This window comes from Cynocephalus volans, chromosome 4 (assembly GCF_027409185.1).
Source record: "Cynocephalus volans isolate mCynVol1 chromosome 4, mCynVol1.pri, whole genome shotgun sequence".
Lineage (NCBI taxonomy): Eukaryota > Metazoa > Chordata > Mammalia > Dermoptera > Cynocephalidae > Cynocephalus > Cynocephalus volans.
In genome coordinates, this window is record NC_084463.1 from 151611069 (window position 1) to 151632584 (window position 21516).

General features: G+C 35.5%; 2 protein-coding genes and 1 pseudogene across 2 annotated transcripts; all 3 read right to left on the reverse strand.

Annotated features, from left to right (window-relative positions):
- Positions 1-1626: 1626 nt before the first annotated feature.
- On the reverse strand, positions 1627-2565 carry LOC134375607 (olfactory receptor 5M8-like). The gene has a single exon (XM_063094208.1). It carries the CDS (start codon positions 2560-2562, stop codon positions 1627-1629), a length of 936 nt encoding a protein of 311 aa, XP_062950278.1. The 5' UTR covers positions 2563-2565.
- A 4750-nt stretch (positions 2566-7315) lies between these two features.
- LOC134376589 (olfactory receptor 5M8-like) lies at positions 7316-10571 on the reverse strand (annotated as a pseudogene).
- An 8138-nt stretch (positions 10572-18709) lies between these two features.
- Positions 18710-19666, reverse strand: LOC134375478 (olfactory receptor 5M5). The gene has a single exon (XM_063093936.1). It carries the CDS (start codon positions 19664-19666, stop codon positions 18710-18712), a length of 957 nt encoding a protein of 318 aa, XP_062950006.1.
- Positions 19667-21516: the final 1850 nt, after the last annotated feature.

The window sequence follows — 21516 nt, forward strand, 5'->3', positions numbered from 1 at the left end:
ATAAAAGTATTCTGGTGATACTACTATGCTGCTTAGTTACCCTGAATGCATTATTATGTTTTCACCATGTTAACAGATGTCATATTTTTTACTGTTAAGTACTTACATATGAATGCTTGCTTATCAGTAGCATATTAATTCAGAGTCAGGAATGATGGTGGTGACACGCAACCACAGATTGTCCAAATGGGTGGCTGAGATAGTGATGCCTTTGTTTTCTGATGGTACAATTAACACATGCTTTTTTCATGAACTAAAGCATTAAAAATATTGTATAAATTACCTATAGGCTCTATGTAAAACGTGCATGTGAAACATAAATAAATTTTGTTTTGGGGCTTTGGTTGCATCCCAAATATCTCATTATGAGTATGCAAATATTCTAAAATTTGAACAAATTTGAAATCCAAAATACATGGGGTCCCAGGAATTTTAGATGAGCAATACTAACCTCTAGTAATTCATATTGGTGTTAGTGATGCTAATATTATCACTAATAGTATTGTTCAGGTATTACCAATAATATATCCATAATAAATTTATAAAATAAATACTGATTTAATCAAAAATCCAAATGTGAAATTACTGTGAAGATGAAGAGAAAGAACAGCTCATTGCAGGTTAGGGATGAAGAGATTGGTAGAGAAATGCTAACACATCATCTTTAATAAAAATATACCCAAAACTTATTTGCATATTTGATACATCAATCAATAAAAATATAAGATTAAAATTTAAAATGGGATAATTCACAAAGGAAATCCCAACAAGGTGTTATCTATGGGGAGTTAGCAATAAGGTAGCAGTGAAACAGTTTAGATAAATTTTGTAATGTTTTTTGACATTTAAAACTATATACATGTTCTCTATTAGTAATTTTAAATAATACAATATTTAATTATAACTAAACACACATGTATGTAAACACATGGAAAAAAGACTAGAAGAACACAAGATAAAATCTCAAATGTTGACTTTTGGGGGATATTTTGATTACTTTCAATGTTATTATGTAATTCGGCATGTTTAAATTCTGTGTAATTAATTTCAGGTAATCAGAAGAGTTATTTTGTGTTGTGAAAACAAGCAAACTCCACATATATTAGAAATTTTTAAAATAAAAAAAGCTATTTATCAGCCATTCTGTGTTTCCACTGTGAGTTGGCTGAGGACTCTGTTCCATGTCTCCTAACTGAGCAATGACCATCTGAATTCTTGCTGTTCAAAGTGGAAAAAAAAAAAAGGCCCACTTAAGAATGCCCTCACAACAAAATAAATACTCAACTGACAAGTGGCATGCGTGAATTTTTATCCAACTCAGTTTCTAGAAATAGCCACAGCTCCTGTTTTAAACCCAAAGGAGTAGAAGTGTAAAGGTATTTTGTGTACCAAAGACGAAGAAATGAAAATAACTAGTGAACAAGATGACTGACGACTACAAAAATGAGAATTGTTATAATCAAATTTTATGTGTTTGGTTTTAGAAAAGAATTAAAACTTCAAAAATTGTTGTGTTCCCCATTGGTGTGCCATATTTCTCATTTCTTCATCAAACCTGTTATAAAGACTAAGAAAAATGTCTAAAAAAAAATTAAAAACAAAAGAATATTGAACTTTTTTTTTTTTTTAGAAAAATGTCTTTTTCCTTGACAGCTCTTTGCTTAATGCTTCCTTCACATCTTTATTTCTAAGGCTATAAATCATGGGGTTTAACATGGGGATTACCGTGGTGTAAAATACAGCAACCATTTTTCCCTGCTCCACAGATTCCTTGGAGGGGGGTCTGAGATACATAAAGAAAAGAGTTGCATAGAATATAGTGACAGCTGTCAGATGGGAGCCGCAGGTGGACAAAGCTTTGTGTCTTCCTTCTGTAGAGTGGATCCTCAGGATAGCAGAAAAGATATAAAGGTAGGAACAAAGGATGATGAACAGAGAAAAGGAAAGATTGCATCCAGCTACGACAAACATTGACAGCTCTTTGTTGTAAGTGTCAGAACAAGCCAGCTTAATCAGTGGCGGGTCAGCACAGTAGAAGTGATTAACTTCATTGGGGCCACAGAAGGCCAGTGTGTAGGTCCACATGGTTTCCATTAGGCCAGTGAGCGCTCCATACACATATGGCACTGTGATGAGGGACATGCACACACGCTTGGACATTTTGCTGCCATAAAGCAGAGGGTTGCAGATGGCCATGTGCCGATCAAAGGCCATGACAGCCAGGATATACATCTCCACGTGGACCAAGGCAATAAAAAGGTAACACTGCACAAGACAAGCAGGATAGGAAATGGTTTTCCTCTCTGAAAGGAAAATCTCCAGCATCTTTGGGGTCACATTGGAAGAGAAGCACAGATCCACAAAGGACAAGTGGCTCAGGAAAAAGTACATGGGCGTGTGGAGCCGGGCATGGGCCTGGATGAGTACAATCATGCCAAGGTTCCCTGCCACTGTGACCCCGTAAATGACCAGAAACAGCATGAAGAAGAGAATCTGTAATTCCAGGCGATCGGTCAGTCCTAGGAGAATGAACTCAGTCACTGAAGTGAAGTTTCTTCTCATAATTTCCTGAAATCAGAGATGGGAGCTTCACAATTATACCGGATTCTGTTATAATGAAAAATATTTATTACTATTATAATAATAATCTTTTACCAAATTTTCCCCTCAGTATTTCTTCTCACCCCATTTCTACTGATCTTCAATCGTGGTAAACTCAATCTCAGCCAAGCATTGGAAACCAGAATATTCAAAGCATCTCTCTGCCTTTCATGATAGAGCTCTCTATTCCTCTTTATTTTCTTCTCTTCCTGTCCACTCCTTTCTAATTCAGCTTTCCTTCTTTTTGCCCTTCCTCACTTTTTTCTTCACTTCCTCTGCCACGGCCTTTTATTTGAGAAATATACTTTATGGCTGTACTTGCTCCAAAATAGAACTTTTATGTCTGAAGAATTCCTTTATCCCTGATTATAATGAGAACAGAGAATAAGTTTAGAGAGAGAAAAGGACAAGGTATCAAAGAACAGCATTTGCACACATGACCTTTTACTTTTTGAATATTTTCATGTAAACTATTCCCCACTGGAGAAGGCAGAGTAATCAAGCTGGCTAGACAGACACTTGTGTACCTATCAGACTTAAGGGAATAAAGACATTCTAGGTGGAGCATGGGGATTTTTTTTTCTGTTTTTGAATAACATATACATGTTTGCATTTTGAGTGTTGCCCAGCTTTTACATTCTCCTGTCATTGGCACCCCATTAAAATTATTTTGGTGAGAATTTCCCACTGCATGGAGTTTCAGGGTGACAGAAATGTTCTTTTCTTGGCCTCCCACTTCTATATTTCACTGTGAAATCTGAGGGGCCAGATTCTTGGTTCAGATGGAGTGGGCAGGGATCAGATGCTCACCCCTGGTTATCTTAAGTAAGTTAATGGTTCAAGGTGGGCAAAATGTCTTTTTTATCCAATTGCTTATGGATAGGCTTAAAGACCAGACTAATGCTCAAAAGGACATGGGTCCTGTGTGGTTTGATCTGCTCAGGCTCCACACCTCCCTGCTTTTCTATCTGTTCTCTAAGCCTTGTCTTCTAGATGTACATTGATTTGGGAGACCACAATATCATACCAGAATATTATTTTTTGTTAGCATAGCTAGAACTGACTTTTGTTACTTGTAATAGAGAAAAACTGGTAATACCGATATTAACTAAAATGTGTATGTCTATTTTTCTATATGAAGATCTTCTATATTCACTAAGAACATCTTATATAAGGCTAGTCTTTGAATACAAATACATGAAATAATGGTTGAATTTGTAGTTTATGCCAAATCAAGTTAAATGTCTACCTCTGCTCAATAATCATAGTGTTGTCCTCTTGTTCATTCTTATGCATCAAGTTCCCTTCACTTTTCATCTTTGTTTCTTTTTTTACTCTCCTTTTTGAGGTAAAAATTTATATACAGTTAAATTTACTCAATTTAAGTTCACAAGCTTGTGTACTTGGTAAATGAACAGACACATGTAGCCTACCATTGGGCAACTTAAGTTTCAGAACTAGACCAAATGAACAGATTAATACCTCAATCAAACTACACAAAATCAATGAACACAAAATCAATTCCCAGGCTCTGTAGACAGGCGATTCTGAGATGATGTTGTATTTCTTGGACAAGTTCCTTATTCCAACTTTCAATTTTATCATTAATCTATTTAACAAACATTTACATTGTGTGTCTTATATGACGAGTTATGAACTATTTTATAAATATGAACTCATTTGATCCTCATATTCTTTGGCATTTTGCCTCTAGTAAATATAGATAATATTTTTCCCTCAAGTTTAGCACAGAAGGAAATCATACTACGCACAGTAAAGTGTTCTAGTACAAACATGTGCTTCGGAGTCAATCGATTCTGGTCATATTCTGGCCTTAGCAGCTCTGATGAGGAATCTGGGGCATGCTTCTTAATAATTATGAGCTACAGTTTTGTCTATTGCAAAATGGAATTAATAAATGCACATGGATATTCTGAGGATTACACAAAATAAAGTACACAATATGTGCCTCAAACATGGCAAACCCTCAATAATTATTAGCTACCATTGTTGATATTAAATAAAGAATCTTAAAGCATGCCACTCAATATGTTTTTTATTTCTTTATCTTCCATCCTCATCACTTTTATAAGTGAAAGTACCTTCAATACTAAGTGTCTGCACTTTTCTTGTAATTGGCACTCTTTCCACTTAGTTATTTAATCAAAACAATCATAAGTCTAATTCTGATAATACATGCTACTGTACAAAGAAGTAGAGTTTTCAGGATTATGAACACATGCAGACAAAAGAAACCTACCTACCTATGGGGGAAGAGCTGTCCTTACAAACACCACCAATAGCTTTTCTGGTTAGTAATACAGGAAGAATTTATAATATCTGTACATTGGTTCCATTTCCCTAAAGGATTTCAGAAATGCGTTAAGATGAAGCAATTGCTCTGTTAGATTTTTTTTTTTTTTTTTTTTTTTGCACTGAATGATTTCTCTGGAGAAATAACAATTGGCATGATGCAGATTTAACATGGGGATCACCTACTTTGTAGTACTTTTCTGCCTTATGTTCAGTCTTTACATGTTTCCTCTTTCATGGGGAAGTCCATACAGTAATATTGATGTCTGCCATGGATTCTCAGATTGCCTTATGTTTACCATGTTAGTTTCAGCTTAATCCACTTTTCTGATGCAGTCTTCCATGCCACTGTGACAAGTTTGTGTGAAAATTCTATTATTTTTCATTTCTCACTTTGTGCTATGGGCTAAATCATGGTCTCCTCACCCTCCTAGCCCCCCACCACTCTATGATGAAGTCCTAATGCTGAGTACTATAGAATGTAACCGTATTTGGAAACAGCATCTCTAAAAAGGAAATTAAAATAAAACGAGGTCATGTGATGGGTCCTAATCCAATATGACTGGTGTCCGTGTAAGAAGAGGAGATTGGAAAACAGACAGACACAGAGGGAAGACCACGTGTGCCCACAGGAACAAGATGGTCATCTACAAGCAAAGAGCAGCTTTGAATATCCCTAGTTTCTGGCTGTTTCTGGCTCTTTACATAGTCACAATGGCAGGAGAGATGAAACAAACCTTGCCCACACCTTGATCTTGAAATTCTAGCCTCCAGAACTGAGGAGAAATAAATTTACATGTTTGAGCTACCTAGTCTGTGGTACTTTATTATGACAGTCCAAGCAAACCAATAGACTCTGTGTACTGACAGATAAATAAAATGCTTTGACCTTGGAATGAAACTTTGCTTGTCTGGAGACTAGTACTATTTTTATCAATTTAAGTAATCTTTATGTTGAAGTCTAACATACATATAACAACTACATACAAAAACTAAGAGCATGGCTTCATGAATTATTACAAAGTGAACATACTTGCCTGACTGGCCTCTAACTCATGTTCTAAGTAGAACATTAGCAGTGTTTCAGGAGCCCTCCACATGCCCTTGTCTATTCACTATCCCTCAAATTAACAATATGCTCATTTTTAATGCTATAGACTAATTCTGTCTGTTTTGAATTTTATGTGATAGAAATCATACAATACATATTCCTGAATGTTCCATCTTTCAATGAATACTATCTCGATGCTGAACATTATGCTGGGGATTTTCATTCATGATGACTATAGCAATAGTTCTTTCATCCCCATTGCTGTATAGCAAATACACCAAAATTTATGTATACATCCTTCCTAATTTTGATAGATAGTAGGGTGCTTCCAGATGTGGCCATTACAAAATATGATCTTGTGCATTTCTCTTTAGAAACACACTCATGCATTTCTGCCTGTTAGAATCGTAGGTAGAATTGTTGGTTTATGGGGTTATCAATATGTTCATCTTAAATTTGCACTGTACAATAGTGTTCCAAAGCAGTTAAATCAAATTACACTACCACTAGCACTATTTGAGTAGTCCAGGTGTTCCACAGTCTCATCAATGCTGAATATTGTCAGGGTTATTTTTTTATTTTTGCCCTTATGTGATGTGTGTTTAGGTACAGATATCTCATAGTTATAATCTGCATTTCCCTGATGATTACTGAAGTTGAGCACATGGTCATAAATTATTTGGTTCCTTGAATATATTTTGGTGCAGAACGTGTTCATATTTTGATTTTTCTCTGGTTAAATTCTCTTTATTCTGTCCATCTTTTCCTCTTCTTTCTAGACTGTGTTCATCGCAATTATTTTAAAGTCTTTGCTATGTAGCACTAGTATCTGAAATACTTTGATCCTGTTTCTATTGTTTGACTTTTCTCTTTTCCGTTATATTGCACTGTCTCTTACTATGCCTATAAATTATAATTCCAGATCTACCACTTATGACCTGTGTTATCAGCAGTAAGTTGTTTAATGGCTTTTTGTCTCAGGTTTTCTGAATATAAAATTAGGGCAATAATACCACATGCTCCAGTTTTTCTAATGACTACTGATATAATAATATCCATAAAGAATTTAGAATATTCTTTGGCACATAGTCAAGACTATATGAAATATATTTTAATCTTCCTCCTCCTAAACTTTTGTAATATACATTCTATGTTTAGACTTATGTGAATGACATTTGATATTTTAACATGCACACTGAGCTTAATAAACTCGAAATTTAGCCAATATTTTTACTGTCCTCCAAAACAATATAAGGGTTAAAAAGTTAATAAATAAAAACTTCCCTCCTTATAATTTAATGTTTCCCAGTAAATCAATTCTATCTTTTTAACCCCATATATTATATATTATTATTGCTGTATATAGACACTGTTTTGAAGTATGTACATATCGGAAATGAGAATGATAAGGAGAGAATAGGTTAAGTTGAAACCAGCTGCAGCAAACATCGACAGTTCTTTGTTGTAGGTGTCAGAACAAGCCAGCTTAATCAGGGGCAGATCAGCACAGTAGGAGTGATTCATTTAATCATGGAAGGCTAGCTTGTAGGTCCACATGGTCTCCATCAAGCCAGTGAGCGCTCCATACACATATGGCACTGTGATGAGGGACATGCACACACACTTGGACAGTTTGCTGCCATAAAGCAGAGGGTTGCAGATGGCCATGTGCCGATCAAAGGTTATCACAACCAGGATATACATCTCCACGTGGACTAAGGCAATAAAAAGGTAACAGTGCACCAGACAAGCAGGATAAAAAATGGTTTTCTTCTCTGAAAAAATCTCCAGCATCTTTGGGGTCACATTGGAAGAGAAGCACAGATCCACAAAGGGCAAGTGGCTCAGGAAAAAGTACATGGGTATGTGGAGCCAGGCATTGACTTGGATGAGTACAATCACGCCAAGGTTCCCTGCCAGTGTGACCTTGTAAATGGCCAGAAAGAGCATGAAGAAGAGAATCTGTTTAATATCCTCTTGAACCTGTAGGTCATTTGGGAGCCTGTTGTTTAATTTCCAAGTGTTTGTATTGTGTCCTGAGTTTCAATTGTTATTAATTTCTAGTTTTAATCTTCTGTGGTCTGAAAAGATGCTTGGGATGATTTCAAGTTTTTTTCTTTTTAACTCAAAGGAGACTTTATTTTCAATCAGCAACATCTAGTACAAAATAAGAGGAAACAAGAGAAAAAGGATTAGTTTTATATCTCACAAATATTGGACTATATAACCTGGAATTGGAAAAGAGGACCTGGATGCTCAGAGAGAGGTGAAGTCCCAGTGGAGAGCCTTTGAGCTTCTCCTACCCCTGAGATGCTGAACTTTCTATTAAGGCAACAAAACACCCAACTTACACCGATTTGTTAGCTGTTTCTATAAACTGTTATTGGAGCAACTATTTTGGTAGCCAATGACTTCATTCAGGCAAACAACCAGTCTGGATCATTTAGTTTCACTGAATTTGTCACTGGGATACCCCACTATAAATCCAGACAAAAAATGCCCATAGTTTTGTTGTTGTTGTTGTTCAGGCTTGATTTGTGACCTAACACATGGTCTATCCTGGAGAATGTTCCATGTGGCAATGAGAAGAATGTATACTCTGTAGTTGTTGGATGAAATGTTCTGTAGATATCTGCCAGGTCCAATTGGTCTAAAGTGTAGTTTAAATATTGTGTTTCTCTGTTGATTTGTTGCCTGGATGATCTGCCTAGTGCTGACAGAGAGGTGTTCAGGTCCCCTCGTATTATCATATTGTGGTCAATCTCTTTCTTTCGGTCTAATAGTATTTGCTTTATATATCTGGGTGCTTGAGTGTCGAGTGCTTATATATTTATGATTGTTGTGTTTTCTTGCTGGATAGATCCATTTATCATTATATAGTGGCCTTCTTTGTCTCTCCTTATGGCCTTTGGTTTAAAGTCTATTTTGTCTGACATAAGAATAGCTACTCCTGCTCATTTTTGTTTCCATTTGTGTGGTATATTTTTTTCCATTCCTTCACTATCAGTCTTTGTGTGTCTTTACAGGTGAGGCAAGTCTTTTCGAGACAGCATATAGTTGGCTATAGCTTTTCAATCAAATCTGTCAATTTGTGTCTTTTGAGTGGGAGTGTAATCCATTTACATTTGGGGTTGTTATTGAAAGATATTGTCTTACTCCTGCCATATTATTTCTTATTGTTTAGATGAATTAAATATTTTATTTTCCTTTGTTCCCCTTTTACTATTCATCTTCAATTTCTGTTGGTTTTTTGAGGTAAGATTTATTTTTCTTTCTTGTTTGCATTTGTCTTTAAGAGTGGGTTATATTACTTCTTGTGTATTTGTGGTAGTGATTATTGTGTTTTGGATTCTAGATGCAGAGCTACCTTCTGAATTTCTTGCAGGGCTGGCTGTATGTTGATGAACTCCCACTCATTTTGTTTGACCAGGAAATGCACTATTTCTCCCTCCTTTCTGAAGGATAGCCTTGCTGGGTATAGTATTCTTTGCTGGTATTTTTTTTCCTTTTAATATTTTGAACATATCATCCCATTTACTTATCACCTATAGAGTTTCCATTGAGAAGTCTGCTATTAGTCTGATGGGGGATCCCTTATAAGTGACTTGGTGTTTTTTTCTTGCTGCTTTTAGGATTCTCAATCCATCTTCGAGCTTTGCCAGTTTGACAATAATGTGTCTTGGAGAGAATATTTTTGGATTCAATCTGTTTGAAGATCTTTGACCTTCCTGGATCTGAAGTTTTGTGTTTCTCCATATATTTGAGAAGTTCACATATTTGTGAGCTTAAGTTTGTCTGTTAGCTCTCTTAGAGTTTCTACATTTTTTAAAATTATTTTTTCCCTTTTTTTTTTTTTTGACTGCCTAATTATTTCATAAAGACCATCTTCGAGATCAGGGATTCTTTCTTCTGCTTGTTGTAATATTCTGCTCAAGCTCTCAGTTGTGGTTTTTATTTCATTGAATGAATTTTTCAGTTCCAAGAGTTCTGCTACATTCATTTTTAAGGTATTAAACACTTTGTAAATTTCCTCTTTCATATCCTGGGTATTTTTTCTCATTTCATTGTGTTGTCTAACTGAGTCTTCTCTTATCTCATTGAGTTTCCTTAAGATATTTATTTGGAATTCCTTTTCACTCATTTCAAGGCTTTTCCATTCTGTAGAGTATGTTATTTGAGAATTACTGTATTTCTTTGGTGGTCTCATGTTTTCTGGGGTTTTTTGTTTGTTTGTATTGTATTTCTATTACCTTTATGGACATCTATTACCTTTGTTTGTATTGTATTTCTATTACCTTCTGGACATCTGGTAGATCAATTGTTGTTTCTATCACTCTGCAGTAGAACTTGAGGAGAAAGACTTCCTCCTCTTTTTCCAAGCTCCTCTGATAACTCTCCTTGTGACAGTGCAATTGAGTAAACAGCAGACCACCTGCAGTTTGGTTGCAATTGCTACCGTGGTGAGTAGGTGTCCTTACTGGTAGAAGCTGTGGAGGTAACTGTGGACCACCTCCTCAGGAGCATTGTGGGGCCTCCCAATCACGGCTGGTGGGCAATCCTGGGTCCTGCCTTCTTCATGGGCAGTGGTTGTGCTTCCCTTCAGCATTTTCCCTGATTAGGGCCAGCAGGTGGTGTGCTGGTCCTGCTTTGTTTGTGGGAGGTAGGCAGGTTTCCTAGGGGCTTTTTCCCTTCCTGGGCATCCCTGGTCAGGGCAGGCGGGCAGGGCACTGAGTCCTGACTTGTTCACAGGCCACATTTTGCTTCTTAACTTCTTCAATTTTGACTTCTCAGATTTGCCACTCAGTGACAATAAACAAATAAATAATCAACACTTACCTAAATTAATTTCCCAGATAACTAGAAGTTAAGAAAATTGTACCAGAAGTTCTTTTCCTATAACAATTATTTCTTCTAAATCATTCCAGACACAATCTCTTAGGTCCTTTGTATAAGAATACAATTGATAAATTAAAGGCATATATTTGATTCATGTTTTACATGATATAAACTATCAGCATGCCCTATTTTAGAATGACTAGCTGCTATTAGGGGGAAAAATGGAAGAAAATAGGAATATGTGAAAAGTTGAACAATTGAAAATCTTATGGAGAGCTTTCAGAAAGTCTTCTAACATTCTTTTAGTTAATTTAATACACTCCAGAGAAGCTATTTTTCAGAGCATCAGCCCTACATTACAGCATAAATGACTTAGTCTGGCATATTATCCTACAGTTGTGAAAACCGAGATTGAAGAGCAAACATCACTCAGACCACAGATGGATTTGGCAGAGCCTGGGCTATAAGCCAGCATCTCCCCCATGATGAGGTGATTGTTTGGTCCTCAGAGCCAGAGTGGATCTTTATGGCAGAGCTGTAAAGAAAACAAACAAACAAACAAAAGCAAAGCCAAAGAAAACAAAACAAACAAATAAAAAATACCATAAATTGTTTTCTTTTTCGTTCTTCCTTTATTCCCAGACTAGATTGCTGCAGCAAATAGGTTCTGGCCAAGAGAATGTGATGAATGAAAAATGTACAATTTTTACCCATGTTTTTTTAAAAATTGGCTTGTCCTCCCCTTCTTCCTTTCTAGCCCCCACTGGCTTCAGGATGGATGTAGTGTTGAGTCATCCTGGATCATATAAATGAGAGCAACTCTTTACAAATGGCACAAAAAGTAGAGTGAATAAGTTGGAGCTCCTAAAATCTTGGCAAAGCTGAACTGACATACCAGCTCAGAATTTTCTATAAATGAGATATAAAACTTAAATTTAAGTGACAGATACTTTGTTTTGCTCTCCCCCAAAAATGAATCTAATATCTCACTTATACAAACACTCTAGGATCAGTGCTTAATATTGCTATAAGCCTGGCTGTTTTGTAAGATAAAAGTCTATGAAGTAAATATTATTAGTTTGAATTTATTTAATCCCTCAGAGGTTATGCCCAAAGGTAATGGTATGATTTATAGTGATGATAATGTTTAGATAATCCCACTGTCAGCCTTTTGAGATCTTTTAAAATTGTTTCAAACCTTCTTTCCATCTATTCCCATGCCATTTAGAAATCCAAAGTGTTTACAACTCTACACAGACACATATGGCACATGACATTGCAATTCTATGAACTTTTTGAAGTACCCTTGTATATCACACACATGTACACATACATGCATGCATACACATAAGGCATACATATATAGGTGCATAATTTTAATTGCTTCAGTGTTGTGCATATATTGTCATGAGGATGGAGTAGTGGGGTGCCTTGCTGTCTTTTCAACTCACATTGGAGAACATTGAAACATCACGTTGCACCCTTCTATATATCCATGCTTTATTTTTACATTCCACTTTCCTTAAAAAGAGCCTACCAAGGTATCAATGGTACTTTCCAAAACTTTAAAAGTTATTTTGTGCTAAAATGTTTTTAGCGTTCTTAGTACTGGCATTCATCTCACAAAATCGACTCAAAGTTTTTGGAACTTGGAATTTAGTTAAGAAATTACAACTGTGTTACACATTAGCTCTACCAATGTAGACAAGTTATTTAACTTTTAAGCCTTCATTTCCTAACCTTAAAATGTTGTTGCAGTGGTTTTTCTTTGAGGAGTCAAGCTGTAAAGTATGTAAACATCTGACAATGTGTGAAGCACATAAAGTCATCACAAGAAATTTTAGTTTCTCTCACCCGTTTAATCTCTAGAACAGATAAAAATTCTCAGATTAAATGCATTGGTACTACACATATAACCAACCACACTCCTTTCTCTGTAGTCATTTGACTATTTTAACCATGGTCAATCCAAATAAGTATCCGGATTCTAAATATAAATAGTAACACTTTTCCTAGTTTCTAACACACAAAAAATATGCAGTCCTACCTGTAGAGAAGTAGGAAAACCAATGGGCCTTCAAGAAGGATAAGGGAGAACAATTTTGCCTATTTTGATAGTTAATTTCTTCTCCCTACTGGAAAAAAAAAAAAGACAAATCAATTTATTTTGCCAATTAAAAGTTCCCTGAAGACAGCTGCTTAGGGATTTTTAACATGGGAGTTAGGAATGTCTTAAACATTTCTTCTGTGTTTTCTTCCTCATCTGTTTCTTGGTAATGACTTTACTTGTTGCTTACCATGTGTTGCTAGATGTTGTTCTATCCTATCCCTCCCCCCATTACTCAGCCAAAAGGGCTGCCTTCTAAAGAAAGGACATTACTCATTCATTTCACTTAGAAGCCAGTTCAGAAAGTGCTAATTCTACCACATGGTGCTATTGCAATGATCATGCATTCATCTGAAAAAAAAACATGTGAGACATTTTAGCCCCCTCCTTTTTTTTGGCTTATTTTATATTGTTTTGTTTTATTTTTAGAAAATCCAAGAGCAAATGAATGCGATTGGAGAAATATAAATTATGTAAATGATTGAGATAATTTCTGCAGCTCTTTAGTTTCCTAGGCTAGGACATACCTTTTATAGTTCTTGAATTTCTTAGTGGTTAAGTTTTTGATATATCTTACTAATAGAGCAACTAATTTGTATTACATTCAATATACTGGACATTTTAATGTATAATTTTATTGGAAAATCACTAAAAATCTGTGATAAATATTATTAAACCCATTTATGGTTGAAGAAACTGACCCTTAGAGAGAACAATCAATTTTTTAAAATTCAAGAAGCTATTAAGTGACCTGGCTGAGATGAATCTCCTATCCTTGACCACTAACGTGCATGGCTTCCCTCATAGCTCATCTCATTTTATGATTAAACACCAACTACAATGAATGAAAAAAGCCCATGCTTTCCAGGTGCATGGAATCAATGTCTGATAAATTCACTACAACATTTGGCTAGAGAGAGAACCAAGCAAAGTGGATATAATTCCACTGGGTGATTCCGCTTTCCCACCTAGTCCACTAGTTTTAGGGAGGTCACCCCTTTCCGTTTCCTCATCTTTAACTTTTTTTCTCAGAGCTTAGTAAAACTCAGCTCCTGGTCAGCAATTTGGAGGATATATATATATATATATATATCCTATTGGTATGTATTATATATCACATATATGTATGTATAAGGGATATATATAATTGGCTCAAGCAATTATGAAGGCCAAGAAGACTCATTGTCTGTCATCTGCAAGCTGAAAAACCAAGAGAGTAAATGGTGTGATTTGGTCTGAGTATGAAAATCTGAAAACCAGGGTAGCTAACAGCATAAGTTCTGTCTGAGTCTAAAGGTTTGAGAACCAGAAGCACTGATGTCCATGGGCAGGAGAAGATGGGTGTCCCAGTTCAAACAGAGAAAGCGAATTCACACTTCTTTTGCCTTATTGTGCTATCCAGGCTCTCCATGGACTGGATGATACCAGCCCACATTGGTGAGGATGATCTTGGTTACTCAGTCTACAGATTCAAATGGTAATCGCTTCTGGAAACATCTTCATAGACACACCCAAATTAATATTTTACTGATTATCTGGGCAGTCCTTATCCCAGTCAAGTTAGCACATAAAATTAATCACCATACTGACATTTTTAAACATTACATTTAAAAAAATTATTTATTTTGTGGTTCAAAAATGGGTCACATACATAAATTTTGCTATTAATTTTTTCAATGAGGTGTCATCACCTAGCTATATATATAACATAGGATTCAAAACCAGAGAGATTTTTCTGGCTTACAAAAAGTAGAAAGGTTCCACATTTGTTGGAAAAATGTAAACTTCGACTCCTATATACTACCAAGTACATTCCTAACATTCACTGTGGTCTATGGTAAAATCCAATTTTGTTTGGTCTGAGCAGCCATAAGATGACAAGACATAATGATGTCAGCTCTGCAGAACACAACTGTGATGTTAAATAAGTTTATATGAAACCACAAACATAGGCAATGGCATCCATATAAATGTGGAGCGCTTTAGACCCAATATTGTAACTACATGGAAGGCAGATAACCATGTGAATGTGATTGCCATGGATGGCCGCAGGGACAGAGCATTGAGTTAACAGTACTGTGATCATGTCATACTGTCCAAATGAATTGGCTATGGAAATAAACTTTTCAAATAAACAGTTAACCAGAACTTGTGGGATTGGCAGGTTGGTTAGGAGATGGTGTGAGTGTCTGATCTGTAGAATATGGCCCAAGTTTTCCACAAAAAAGAGAAAGCAGATTACTAGAAATAAGACAAAAAAGAAAACCTGCAACGCTAGACAACAGGTCAACCTCAGGAAGCTAAATTCCTTTTCTCTGTTCTGATTTATTATGAGCATTTCCACATGAATTGTTCTGTTTAAGGAAATAAAAGCATGATAATTATACATGAGTAAAGAATACACATTTAAGATTCCATCAGTGTGTTTTATATGTTTTATAGAAATATCCCATCCTCTTACAAAACTAATATTATATTACCCAATTTTTAAAGTTTTATTTCTATCTACCTTTATATGTATGTAATTATTTATCTATAAATACCTATCTATATGTTTGTTTTATAGAGTGCACCAACTACTTGCTCTTAGAGCACTTTTCTGAGCTTGTGACATTTACAATATTATAGGGAACACAGACATTAATTATATCCAAAGAGTAATAAATGTAGTCAAAAAAAGGGAACATTATGAGAGGAAATTTAGTCTAAGATAGGTGAAGGAACTTTCTAGTTAATAATAAAAAGGAGATAACTTGATAACTTTAATTGACTGAACACTGCAAATCAGGCACTAAGTGCTTTATATATACATATATATTTATTTATCTATCTATCTATTTATTTATTTATCTATCTATCTATTTATTTATTTATTTATTTTTATATATAGCAATCCATATCTTCTTCTACCCAGCATCCCCATGAGAAAGTCCTATACCTTTATCTTATCAAGGAGAAAACTAAAACAGAAAGAGGTTGAGTAACTTGCCCTGTAATCTGACTCCACAGTTTATTCATTTAATTTTTACTTTTGCTGAGAAATGATGAAGTCAGGATCTGACTACAAAGCTTGCCTTGTTGAACAAGTTGAATTCATCTATGCAATATAAAATAGAATATTTTCTTATAGTGGATTGCAGCATTCAGTGAGCACGCAGCTGTTAATTACCTGATCAGCAACATCTTGGGAAGACAGAAAATGGTTGTATGATTATATTATTCATTGCATAGCTTTTCTCTTTAAAAAGTACAGTGGAAAAAAGTATATAATAGTAAGAAAAATAAAACAACAAACTTCGAAGCCAGACATATTTAAGCCTCCCTTCTGTTCTATGTAATTTTAGGTTAATGATGATTCTGTGAATCTGTTTCCTCATTTTTAAAATGGGTATTACAATACCAAACTCATAGTGTTGATGGGCAGATTAAATAAAACAATATACATTAAAATTGCACCTGAACTTCTATTAAAAATGTTATTTATTTTTCTCTTCTTTGTGTATGCATGTGTGTGTGTGAGTGCCAAAATATTCTTCACATATTCGTTGTTCCCAAGAAACTACCTGATATGTAAATAAAGATGTTGGGCTCATAGCATTTCCATTCCTTAGAACGTTTTTTTTTTTTTTTTTTTTTCAATACACATGGATAAGTTTTCCTTAATGAAATACCCATTAGAGTGATGATCTTTTAGGCAGGTAGGGAGAAAAATGTAAAATAACATAATTATTTTTTCTTAGAAAAGTATGCTAAATGTTCTCTATTTTCTTCTAAACTTTTTTCTTCCTCATGTTGCCCAGTTTTCTCAATAAATTAAGATTCCAGCAGAGTTAACTTTAACAGAACATGGTATTGAAACCTCTTCCTGAAATCCCTCATAACAGACCTGAAAAAAATAATTTGTAATAAGTCTTTAATAAAGGAATTATTTTGTAATTTTTAGGTAAACTGCATGGTCTCCTAAATTAATTCATTAAAACAAAAAAATTCATGAGCACATAAATATTTAACATTCAGCACAGTGCAATACACAATAAAATAGATGGTCTTAGTAGACCGATGGTGTAATTCCAGCTGGTAAGTCATTTTACGAAGCACTTGATGTAATTCGTCTTTTATCTTAAACTTGTATGTATGTAGGCATAACTATAGGTTTCATATTGCTGGATTCAGTCATAAATGTCAATGACATTACAGGCACTCATATTTCAGAAAAGTACTGTTGGCTTATGGATAATAATGTATTTATTATGTTAATGAATATTTTTTTCTTATGTATCTTAAAGTGAAGGCACTTTGTCCACTTTGAAAATGGAGATTAGTTTACTTTTCTATGAAGCAATCATTATCGAATCTTTATTTGATGCCAATCGAGGCTGTAAAGATAGAGGCATAGACCGTGGAATCAAAAAATTTGAAATAATAAAAGGACTGGTTTTGCATAACTAAATATATGTGGGTACTTATATAGTAATACATCTTGATATGTGGTTAAGTAGAATCCAACAAGCTATTGATTAAAACTAAAAAGTTACAAAAATAGTTTTTTGTTCACGTGTGTGGTTTAACAAAATTTGAGGGTAATCTGACTTTCAAAACAAAGATATATAAATAACAATGTCTAGTAATAGAAAGGATGAAATAATACTATGGGACAATAAAGAGTGAATGAATCTGAAAATGTTACCCTGTAGGAAGTATTGAGCAGAAATCAACTCTAAGGTAGAAAGAAAATTTTGAAATTCAGCTGAGAAAAAATAGCTCTGTGCCTTTTCCTTTTTCATTGAAAGTAATATCTACATATGTGACGACAAATTTGTTCTAACACTTATTTTGCTACCTGTCTGACATAACATTTTACTGGAGTTGTTTGTGTGCTAGAAAGGGTGCACAAAGGATGAACTGGTTCTTGTCTTGCACAATCATAAGGCTAGCTACAGTTTACTCAGAATTAATTGTCTCTATCCTCTGTTGGATTAGCGCTCCGTATTCTATGATAGCACTTAACAAATTGTGTTGATTTTTCTCTTTACAGTTATACAGCCCTTGCAAAACTATACAACCCTAGAGCACCTTGAAAACTCCTTGGAACTAGGAGCCATGGGTGACTTATTGTAAAGAGTAAACATTTGCCAACTTTGCTTGTACTATGCAACTGCAAAGTCACCAGAAACGTTGCATCTTTACAAATCAACTTGTCATTTGCTTTCTTTAGCAATAAAATATTTACAGACAAATCAACATGTTTTATTGTAATATTAGATATATAATAACTAATTGTGGCAAAGGACAATTGTGGGTGAAATTTGAAATATGGGACTAATATCATACATCTGTTCCATCATAAAAAAGTAAATGAATAAGGCATAAATGAGGAAAGGCAAGAAAGACTCCATGGCCCAGAAGTTTGGAATGTTATTGACAAATTCTACAAAACTAATAATTTTTTGAGGCCAGACACAATGTCTTTGTAAGAGCCATTCTTTCCCTGCTTCAGGAGATAATACATAAAAACGGGCTGTGGGCTGGTTAGCTCACTTGGTTAGAGCATGGTGCCATTGCAACAGGGTCACCTGTTCAGATCCTGTACCAGCCAGCCACCCCCAAAAAAGAATTATTCCCTGTACCTACCCATACCTACATATACACCTCCTGTACCTATGACTTTTAGATGTTGCCTTTAGATTATAGCTTCTCATCACAGATTTAAAATTGACTTTATTGTAAATGCTGTTAAAGTTGGATACAGTTCTCATAAGTATATCTTTTATTTGATTTCTAAAGAAAGATGCATTGTGATTTTACTTCAAAAGTACATTTCTTCTGATCAGTTTCCAAAAAGCTTGTTTCACATCTTTGTTCCTCAGACTGTAAATGATAGGGTTCAACATAGGGCTTCCAAAAGTGTAGAAAACAGCAATGATTTTGGACTGTTCCACTGACTTGTCTGTGGGAGGTCTAACATACATGCAGAACAGGGTCCCATAAAACACAGTCACTGCCACCAGGTGCGACCCACATGTGGAAAAAGCTTTGCGCCTGCCTTCGGCAGAACGTATCCTCAGGATGGCAGTGAGGATGAAGAGGTAGGAGATGAGGATAATGAGGAAGGAACTGGAGAGGTTCAATCCAGCTACCACAAACATGGATGTTTCCTTAATGAAAGTGTCAGAGCAGGAGAGCAGGATGAGAGGTGGGTCAGCACAGTAGAAGTGATTAATGGTATTGGAGCCACAGAAGGTCAAGCGGTATGTCCACATGGTCTCCATCAGGCCACTGAGGAACCCATACACATACGGACCTGCAATCAGGCGAATACAAAGCCCTTTGGACATCTTGCTGCTGTAAAGCAAAGGGTTACAGATGGCCATGTACCTATCATAGGCCATTACAGCTAACATATAATATTCAGTGATCACCATGGCAATGAAAAAGTAGCACTGGACTAAGCAAGCAGCATAAGAAATGGTTTTCTTCTCTGATAAGAAGTTCACCAACATCTTGGGAGTCACATTAGTGGAATAGCACAAATCCAAGCAGGACAAGCTGGCAAGAAAGAAGTACATGGGGGTGTGGAGGCGAGAATCTATCCTGATCAGCACCATCATCCCAAGGTTCCCCCCCACAGTAATCAAGTAGATCACCAGGAACAGCACAAAGAGGGGGGGCTGAAGCTCTGGACGATCCGTTAATCCCAAGAGAATAAATTCAGTCACCGAGGTGCAATTTCCTCTGATCATTTTCTTAGGTACCAGCATTGTTCACTTCGATGAATTAAAATGAATAAAGATGAATGAAAAGTCCATCAAATGCCTTTCTCTCTTTCTCTTATTCTCCCTCTCTGTTTTTATTCCTCTCTCATTCACCCTCACATGGCTATTGTTAGGGAGAGTCTGAGAATACAGGGTGTATAATTTGCAGATTAATTCCTAAAGAGAATGGCTCCTGTGCCATCGTCGTGTTTTGGAACAGGGGAAATTATGACCCAAGGTTTGTCTGCAAATAGATTGAACCACCAACTGCCTCTTACAGTCTACTGTAAAATCATAGGATTCTCCAAAAATTTGTGCCCGGGACTGGTCCCAGACAAAATGATAGCATCTGTTTGGAAACTGTGCAGTCACTAACAATATATGCATATTTAGAAGCTCCACTTTTGAGAATTTAATTTCCTGTGTGCTGTCTTAGAAAGCCCAGAATTACAGGGATTGGGAGGAAATTCTCTGGGTTCTTCTCTTACTGCTATATCCATAAGATACAAGAGAGTATCATTCCTACTTGTGAATAGAACAAAGACAAGATTCCCAAATTTGAAACAACAAAGGCCTGGATGAATTAGCAATGAAGGGATTTTCACTTAGAAGAGTTAGTATGAATAAAACAAGAGAGACATGTATAAAAGGAAGAGAAGTCTCCAAATCTTAAATCTGAGCTTTATTTTCTTCTCCATTTTTTTTTTTCATTTATCCCAGAAAGCATTTAAGAGGTTTACAGAATATATGAAATTTAGCAAATGTGTGCTGCTGGTAGAACATAAATTTGACTTTAAGCTCTCTAGAGCATGTGTAAATAGTTCAACCCTGCTTATCATAATATTATAATGTTCAGAATTATAAAACAAAAACTAACTGAGAGAGGGAATTATTCTTAGTACAGAGTTCAAATAATATTAATTATAATGAACAGATTATACCTTCAGATAACGTTATCAGTTGAGACAGTATCAATTATAATGAAAGAATGAAATGGGAGGCTATTGTCCTGGGATTCTAGAGAACATATGTTCATTATGGATTCTCAGTGGTGTCATGTGTGTGTTATTGTATGAGTGATACACTAAATGAGATAAGTAATCCAAACTCAAATGCCTTTGGAAGCCATTCAGACAGTGAGTGAAGTGTGCTGAGTGTGGATCAACTGGAGTGAACTAGAGACTGGTCCCAGGGTAAGGTACCAGCAGCCACTCAGGCCAATAGAATATTTGCTATATGGTAACACAGGTCCTGTGTTCTAAGATCTTAAGAGGTTTCAATTTCATACATCAGATTCATTATTTTCACATAAAATCTACGAAGGATAGTGTTAGCAATTAAATCGAGTTTTAAACCTATCCTTAACCAAGGCACAAAGTGCCTACAGAAGTCTGTAGGTTTAATATACTGAGATAAAAATAACAATTCCATGCAATGCCAATGTCACCAACTATATACTTCCAGTGTCTCAGCTGTTCCTGGAAATTGGATCAAGTACCCTCACAAGTTTGCTGCTTTGACTTTGTGATGTTTTCGAGATGCTGTACAGTTTAGTCATTATAATCAGATGACCTTTGTGCACAACAGCATTGAACATTACATGCATGCGAGTTGCTTTAAGTGATAAGAGTGCTGCCTTGAAAGAGCTGGTTGGTTTTCATGGTAAGGAACAAGAAAATTAAAGTTAAATGTGACTGGTTCAGTAATAAAAATTTGAACAATGCACCTAAGGTATATTCAGGAATCAGGATAGGCATCAAAGAACAATAACCTTTAACTGCGGCTTAAAGAATAACTAGGAATTTTCTAGAAGGACAAAAGTGAGGAGAACTTTCAAGTGGTGTGAACAGTGCTTG

Coding starts and splice junctions, on each gene's coding strand:
- LOC134375607 (XM_063094208.1), bottom strand. CDS start 2,562: ATGAGAAGAAACTTCACTTCAGTGACTGAGTTCATTCTCCTAGGACTG.
- LOC134375478 (XM_063093936.1), bottom strand. CDS start 19,666: ATGCTGGTACCTAAGAAAATGATCAGAGGAAATTGCACCTCGGTGACT.